This window comes from Gordionus sp. m RMFG-2023, chromosome 4 (genome assembly GCF_954871325.1).
Source record: "Gordionus sp. m RMFG-2023 chromosome 4, tfGorSpeb1-WG-v2, whole genome shotgun sequence".
NCBI lineage: Eukaryota > Metazoa > Nematomorpha > Gordioida > Chordodea > Parachordodidae > Gordionus > Gordionus sp. m RMFG-2023.
This window is the reverse complement of record NC_088778.1, coordinates 22,355,555-22,364,643: the sequence shown is the minus strand read 5'-3', so window position 1 is coordinate 22,364,643 and position 9,089 is coordinate 22,355,555. Positions and strand designations below refer to the sequence as shown.

The 9,089-nt window shown below is 26.0% G+C and overlaps 1 protein-coding gene across 2 annotated transcripts; it reads left to right on the top strand.

Moving 5' to 3' along the window:
* Window positions 1-989: 989 nt before the first annotated feature.
* Window positions 990-3,395, top strand: LOC135928387 (exonuclease mut-7 homolog). 2 transcript variants are annotated; one of them, XM_065464838.1, is made up of 4 exons: window positions 990-1,087; window positions 1,143-1,262; window positions 1,318-1,533; window positions 2,603-3,395. In XM_065464838.1, exons 1-4 carry the CDS (start codon window positions 1,010-1,012, stop codon window positions 3,308-3,310), a joined length of 1,122 nt encoding a protein of 373 aa, XP_065320910.1. In that variant the 5' UTR covers window positions 990-1,009; the 3' UTR covers window positions 3,311-3,395. The 2 variants fall into 2 exon arrangements, with proteins under 2 accessions (XP_065320910.1, XP_065320911.1); XM_065464839.1 differs by lacking the exon at window positions 1,318-1,533.
* Window positions 3,396-9,089: the final 5,694 nt, after the last annotated feature.

Genomic DNA, 9,089 nt, shown 5'->3' with positions numbered 1-9,089 from the left:
AGTTGCATCTGTATTATTTCTTATCTTTGGAGTACCTTATTATGTATTTAAACGTGATACATGATAATTAAGCGCCTATCCCTATAATGTTATACACACGCGGTAGATTTCCAATTCGCAATTTTTAATTGTAAAATTAAAATCGTTTTTTATATAAAATTTTATCTTGTTTACATTCTTTTATATTTAAAAAAGATCGTTGGTTTTTTTTATATAAATTAATATATTTTAATAAATCAAGTTGTTATTTTATTTTGAAAAATAGTTACGACTTTGTATTTATATAAACTAATTATAAAAAATAATAGGCTGATAATTAAGTCAATTCAAAACCCCGGCCAGGCCCGCAAAAAATTTTTTTTTAGCAATTTTTATATTTCTACAGCAATTTTCATATTTCTCCCGCATAATATCAAATTTCTCCCCAATTTGAAAATTTTGACCTGGCAACCCTGCCCAAAACCCAGTTTTACGTTCCTTTAGAGTATAAAGCACCTTTTATTTGAATATTATATAATGACTAATGAATGAATTTCAAAAGAGCACAATAAAATGTTCACTCAACATTTAATATAATAATTATATTATTTAAATATAAGTTTATTAATATTTTTTTAAACAATTTATGCAAAATTAAAGACACTCCACTGCACTTCATCATAAAATATTACTACTGAACCTGGAGTCAAATTTAAACCCAATAAAAAAGTTAAAAATGGTTTAAATTACATATATAAAAAAAATATAATTTTTTATTTGTGATCAATAACTAATTCTTTTATATAAGTTGACACTTTTGGTCATCTAGGAAACCAAAATTTGGGTTTCTTTGTTTCTAATTTTTTATACAAGCTATCAAAGATTAATCAATGAATTTCTTAAACTTTAACAGTGCAGATAATTTTTATTAAGAGATATAATCATTCTTTTTTTGTTTCTAATTTTACTATAAATATTATCTCTACCCCCCCTATATTTAATAGAAATATGTCCAAATTTAAAGAAAAATATGGTTAAGGATATGTTCAAATATTACCTAAGCAAAAATTCCAATATAACAGGAATTGATGAAATCACACATGATTTGGTATATTTTATTATAATATTATACATTGATTTCTTCAAATGTAAATAATCTATAGATTAAACTCTGTTTCGATGAATATCCTCACGTAAGACTGGATTTCATTAAGTTGCTTTTAGATTCATATTTGGATTATTCATTGTATTGGTCCTACAAATATGGTTATAAACCAAATTTGGTAAAAAAAACAAACTTTTTTTAAAATTTATTGCACTCTATATATTTTAAAATAGTTAAAACCATCTATCAATAAAACCAGGGTGTCCTTCCTTTCTCTGAATAAAATTATAACCCCTCAATCATTTGTTGGTTCTTTGTATAAATTGGATGCCATGGAGGAAACGAAAGTCATAAATAACTATCACTATTTGAAGATACACTCCAAACACATACATCTGGTTGAAAATATTCGCAATTTTAAAACATTTTTATCTACATTTAAAGATGAGGTTTGCATAATTTGGAACATAAATATATTTTACACGAACATCTTGAATTGAGGTATGTTTTCTAGACTAGGAATATTTAATTTGTCCTTACATCTACAAATGTTTTTCGATTACACCTTTAAGCCCTTGTTTTTGAAATATTTATGAAAATATTAGCAGATAATTCATATTCTAAGAATCATCAATTTTAGTTGGTCCCTCACAAAAGCTTTTTTTATGGCTAAAAAGAAGATTACGTTAATTGTCATTAGATATATATTAATCGTTCTTTCCATGTCTGGCCAGCTGATATCTTAATTAATTGTTTTGGCCGGTAGAAAATCAAATTGTTAACCTTACATGCCTAATCCAAAGTTATAAAATATATGATATAGAATTTTGGTACTTAAGTAAGCTACACTAGAGAGAATTATGAAAGTGTAGTTGATGAAGTAGTATTTGTAAACTGTAACAAAGCGCTTTTAAATTAAATTAGTGACCGATAATTGCGAATGCGATGATTCCCGATATTTAATGTAAGAATTAAAATAGCATTTCAATGCAAGGCTGAAGGGCAAATTTAAATTTCTTTTATGACGGTTGAGGCTTTGCCAGCGGGCCGGGAAACCTGTATAAAAAAATTAATATGCCAGGAACCTGGCTTAGCAAAAATGTTTAAATCGAGGAGTCAACTTGTGCCAAAACTTTTAATGAGTCATCTCTAAATGGGATGGCTACTCAACACCTGGTCAATGAATCCTTTATAGTTTATTTTTATAACCGCTATAATGTATACCAAATGAGACTTTAGTTGCAATTTTATTTTGTAAATAATTAACGCTAAATGATGATATTTACATGAAATATCATTTCAATGCGTATATTGTTTAAGATATTTTTTTTGTGGTTTATCAGTCGAATATATAACCATTTACTATTAAAGTCATATTTGACAAATTTTGAGACGAATTAATTAAATATATAAAAAATAGGATATGGGCAGTCTACCCCAATAACCATTTAACCCTCCTACCAAATTTATTTGCATTTATTAAAAACATTGAATTGAATAAAAAAACAAATCAATTAGAATATAACCGCTATAGGATTGGATGCGGAATGGAACCCTTGCACTGCTCCGGAGCTTAACAACGAATCGCAAATGGCCCTCTTCCAAGTGGCTACTTACAAGAACATTTTTTTATTTGATTTGCTCAATTTGCCGTCTAATAAAGTAGGAATGATTTATTGCTGGAAGGCATTTGCTAGAATCATGAATAAATCTCGCATACTCAAGATAGGTTTTGATTTTGAGAAAGACATGTCTAAGCTCAGAAGCTACGTTGCTAAAAGTTGTAAGATCAAACTCGATTTTAGTCCCAAAAATTTTTTAGATCTCCGAATCTTTAAAGATAGTTTTAAAGTTTCCTTACTTCCATTCCACCCTGATCACAATAAAAATTCCTCTTCTAACGGAGTCATTTTATTAAAATCGAACAAAACTAGAAAAGAAAAGGGTTTAAGCGAACTAGTATTTTGGTGTTTCGGCAAATATCTAGATAAAAGCGAACAATTATCTCGATGGGTTAATAGACCTCTTAGACGATCTCAAATCATGTATTCGGCTTTAGACGCATTTTGCCTCCTAGAAATACATGAATTTTTGATGCAGTTTTATTTTATACATGAATTAGAATGTGTTAATATAAATTGTTCCTTTCCGCCATTAGAAAAATGGTATTATGCATATCCTACTTATTTCAAGGACATTCCTAAGGCTATGATGACAAGGCGGTAATAAGAAAAAATGAAGAAAAATAAGAACCTAAAAATGTTTATTGAATAAGTTTTATTGTTAGAATAATTTATATTATGCATTTTTGATAGAGTTGTAATTCTAATATTTCTGTTTATGTTTAATAGCAATAATATATTTATTTTAATAAACTAGAAATAATTTGTAATGTAAAATGATATAAAATAAGTAAGTCATTGAAAAACTATAAATAAATAAAAAATATCCAATAAATAATTTTATAAGTTATTATGCATCAAATTTCGAAATATACTTAGTGCGAGTAGTGAATACTACAAAATAAAATATAGATATTTAACCTAAGATATGATAATAAAATTCCTTTAAATATAAAAATGGCAGGATAAATGTAAGTGAATGCAATTTAAAAAGGTGATTTTGCAGATAAGCACTGAAATATAAATAAATGTTGGAAATAACTACCCTTGACCGACTTTCATTTTATTTATCCATTTCTTTTTTTTAAAATCTACTTCCTTTGAAGAAATTTTAGAAAAGACTGCAAAATTTTTTTTTAACTGACTACAAATGGGATGAGTTGCACCCATGATAACTTAATTTGCATTTTTTATCTGGGTTACAAGGATTTTTGGCATCCTTGACAACAAAAATTTCGTCATAATTATGCAAAGAATGGGCTGCTTAATTTACTACGTGAGCTCCCAATGGAGGCAGGTCTTAGAACAACGTCTTTAAGTAAACTAAAACATCCTTTGCTAGCAATTATTTATAGCTTGGTGGAACTGACTTTCAAAGCAGCCGTAAACCGTTATTAAAGACCCAACCGACATCATATATCATATTGTAGAGATCAAACCGAACCATGGCTTGGATATATTTCGGTTTTGAATAACCAAATATAATAAAATCGATTTTTTTAAAATTTATTTACAAATATCAAAATATAAAAAATCAAAGAAAGATTATGTTTAGCCTGGGTTGCCAAGGTTAGATTTTTTTCTGAAAGGATTTGTAAAACTTCCTTATGACTCCTTCACATTTGGTTATTTATAGATGGACTTTAATGTAATAAGCTTATATTAAATTTTTACATTTAAGATTTCTTATAATTGCAAGAGTATATTAAATATTAGCAAAATTACTGCAGATTTGTTGAGTACGATCTAAAATCAACGCTCCTTGATCGGTCCTAATTTTGGTGAATAGCCTAGATCATCGATCTTTAATAATAAGAATTATAAAAAAAATTATTACCTCGCTTCATTTATATTCGCCCACTCTTATTTTTTTTAGCAAAAATTATTAAAAATAAATGAACAGTCATTTTTTTTAAAAAAAATAGCAATATATAAATACAATGAATAAAATTTAACTTTAAATTTAAATCATTAATGAAAATATATAAAATTAAAAATTGTAATTCTGAAAATATCACCATAATGCTAAGATATTATTTTCACCCAACTATTTTAAAATTATATTCATATCTTTTGATTTCTGAATTAATTAATTTATTAATAATGATAAATTTTACTTTTAAGAATCATAAGCCTAACTATTATACATGGAATCTATATTAACCGTATCTATCTCAAGAATATCATTCATCCTGGAAACTATATTGAAAACAAGATTCCAAATCATAGGCGTAGCCAGGATTTTCCTAAGGAGGGGGGATTAAAAAATTACTGGGGCTTCGCCCCCAGACCCCATTTTGGGCGGGCCCTCGGCCGGGTTACCTTAGTGGCTTAGTCTATATATATTCATAAAATTTTAACAAGATAGGAGGTTAATTTTAATAAAAAAATAAGCTTGTAACAAATATGAAATATATTTTTATTAGTTTATATAAAATATAATATAAATTACTTGTATATACATTAATATAAAAGCATGGTAATAATTTATCCCAAACAAGTATAAGAAATTTATTTATAAAAAGTAATTTATTTATAAAAAGTAAGTAGACATATAGTTGATATTCCTCTATTACATAGAATTAGTTACAAAATACTAAGTAAAATTCCACTTTTACAGACATATTTGACAGTTAAAGAATATATTACAGTTAATATTTTAACAAATTTTACTAATCAATGCTCTTGATAATAAATATAGCAACAATTTGCATTCAATTATTTAACGCCATCTATTTATTTTAAATAAAAATAATCTTCATATTATTCATGCCACAATGGGTCCTTATCTATATTTTATAGTTTTCTGTAAAATATATAATTAGCTATATTGGAAAATTACTTGATTGTCATATGATAATTGATAAAATTAGATATACTGTAAATCTACGACATATAATATTCCAGTGTTTGTATTGTGCTTTAATTTTTTTATTTAATTTATGATTTAATTTTATCAATAGTTTTATAATTATATTTTACTTTTATCAAGATAAATAAATTAAAATTACTCACTTTATAAAAAATTATATTTGATATTATATTATTTAGTAATTTTATGGATCTATTATTAATAATTATAATACATTTCACTTTTGTCTTAAGACTTATCTTTGGCTTATATTCCATTTCTTAAAAAACATTTTTGATTCACTTTTTTTATATATATGCTTTTTTCCAAAAATGAATAAATTATGATGAATAGTTTTATAAAAAAAATATCAACTTTTACATTCTTTCTTTCAAATTATTGTTTAAGATATATGCATACATTTTTGGGTGTCAGGGAGTGGGGAGTGGACTAAGGGGGATATTTTTGATTAGCTTAAAATAATATTCACAAAAATAATAAATTTCTGAAGGGGGGGGGGAATTTCCCTTTGCCCCCCCCACCTGGCTACGCCTATGTTCCAAGTCTTCTTCAGGTATATTGTCAGGATCTATATCCTCTTCCTCGTCAACTTGACATAATATATATAGTATATGATTTAAAAACGATATTTATCTTATGACATAAGCTAATTTTGCTTTTCTACCATACATCAGCTAATAGTGTGTAAATTTTGATGATTTACGGTGTGACGTGGTATAGGCAAATCTTATACGAGGCAAGGCATGTGTCCAAACCAATTGATCACCCTTAATACACTTTAGATGTGCATTTTTGATGGTCCTATTCACTCTTTCAACCATGCCATTTGCTTGAGGGTGATAAACGCTTGTCCCCTCTGCATGGCCCCTACGTGTTTGTCTTAATTATTGCTTATTTCGTTCACAAATTCACGACATTGATCATTAATGAATCTAAAATATAATATTTTATTATCAAATTTATCATACTTTTGCTCTGCCATGTGCGCATAGTAATAAGTAGAAGAAACGCGATGCTTATTTCGCTGTTTTATCTATTAAAGACTTGGCAACAATATATTTGATGAAGTAATCAACTGCTACAACAATGTATTTAAACGGACATCACTTACAATCTCATGTGGCTCAACTAAAAGAATTTTAATGGGAGGCGTAGCCCCCTATCGGCCCCAAATTTACTTTTAAATGAATGGAAGATTTTGAAAATTGTTTCAAAGGTATATTGAAATCTTGAGCAGTATTAAATACTGGCTCCCATTTTAAATCCTGCCCGGGTTTTTAATTTTAAAAAATTATTAAGCCCACCCCGAATTTTTAAATTCATGCCTTTTTTTAACCTATTCTGGGCCAGGGCTGAAAATCACTCTTTTATATATAATTTATAAAATAAACAAATTAAGCGAAATTGCCTGAAATTCAAAAGAAAGTAAATAACGCTCAATATAATGCTTTAAAAATTTTCTAAACCAAAATCAATGAAGCATAAATTTCCTAAACCTTGACGACATACATTTTTCTAATTAAATGTAAATTCAGACAAGTCCCCTAAAGATTTCCCATGCTCTGGGGCTCGGGGTAATAATCTCATTTGTTTCTTTTCTCAATGGTTTCTTTTAAACTTTTGATTTGAAGTTTTATTACTCTTCCGAGATAATATAATTTTAATTATTTTTTTCGAGTAAGGGAGAAGATGCAAATGCCTGGTAATCTAAGTTTGGGCAGATTTTATGCTATATATCTATGTCAAGTGAGTAGATTCTGTTTGAAAATACTGAGCAAATAACTTTATATCATGTTGGTGTTAATAATATGAATATATAAAATGTTATAAATGTAGAAGCTATATCGTTTTATTTATTTTATTTTTCTTTGTAGGTTTTCATTCTTTATTTTATTAAATGAAATAGCTCATTTATAATTTTTTGCTCATTATAAATTTATTTTAACTATTTTTTCTTATTTTGAATTTATCATTCCACGAATTTCCGGAGTTAAATCTATTATTTGATTGATAATCGCTATTTTCATTCATATTCATTTCTATTAATTTATTATTGATTTGTGCCAACTACATTATATTTATTTTCCATTTTTATTATAAATCCATTTTCATTCTGTCGAATTGTATATCATAATTTCTCCCTTTTTTATTTTTAATCTGGGGTTCTCCGTGTTATTACTTTGACTTATCCTAGTCACCAGTAACAAGTAAAGTAATAATTGATAATAATTACATTTTTTTATTAAATCTGTTGCAGCTGGCAAACATAAAATAAATTATATAAATTTAAAAAAAATGTCAATCAATTTGAAATTACTTTTATTATTTTTGTATAAAGGATTCAGTACTATTTTTATATGATTTTTTTTAGTTTGAGTTGTTTAAAAAATAAAATTGTTGGAGTTCTAAAGTTAGCGTTGTAATTTTGTTGCAACGTGACCAGGATGAGATGACCGAGATGGGCGGAATTTACCTATACAAACAGGTAAATAAACCATATATATATATATATATTAATATTTATTTTTAATTAAATAAAAATTAAGCAACGAAATATACATTTTAGAAAAAAAAGTTGATCAATAATTTAAGAAGTAATTTTTCAAAAGTAAATTTTTCAAAGATAAATATATGGAAAGTCGGATTTTCCTAGTGATTGCGAGTAAGCGACTGTAATATTGATATAATAAATTTGGTTTGGGTTAGTTAATGGTATAAAAGGTATATATATGTATTATATAAATTGTTGCTGAAAATCGAATATATTTTTAATTGCTATGAAGTTTACATAAAAAGAAATAATTTTTGAATGAATTTTAACCCTATAGTTAAAAAAAATGGAATATATTTTTGATTGCTACGATGTTAAAATTAAAAAGAAATTATTTTTAAACAAATTTTAACCCTATTGTAAAGAGAAAAATTGAATCTTTTTTTAAATTATGTTAACATTAAAAAAAATATTGTTTTGAACGAATTTTACTATATAAAAAAATTAAATATTAAGTTGCTGAGATTAAGGTAAGAATTGTATTGAAATAAAAGAAAGATTATTTAGTAATGAAATTAATAATTATCTCTAGGACTGTATGAAATAAAGGTTGATGAATTGTTTTGAAAAAATATTTATAATTTTGATAGATACATATATTACACTACCAAAAGTTTGTTTAAATAGTGTGTCGACACATTTAAAGTAAAAATGGGACTGTGGAAAATTGTTTATTTTTAAATATTTTTTTTAATATGAATTGATATGTAAATTTAATGAAAATTGTTATATTTTTTGTATTATATATTTTTTTACTATATACATCGATCCTTGAATTTAAAAAAAAACTTATTGTGTAATCAATAACTTAATTTTTGTAAATATTTACAAAACAATTATTGTGTCATTTGAAACCTTATTTTTGTAATATGAATACATTTATAACGCATTTTTTAAATAAGTTTGGCTAAACTATTTATATATTAATGAATCGGTAACGTTCATTTGAGATATCGTTTA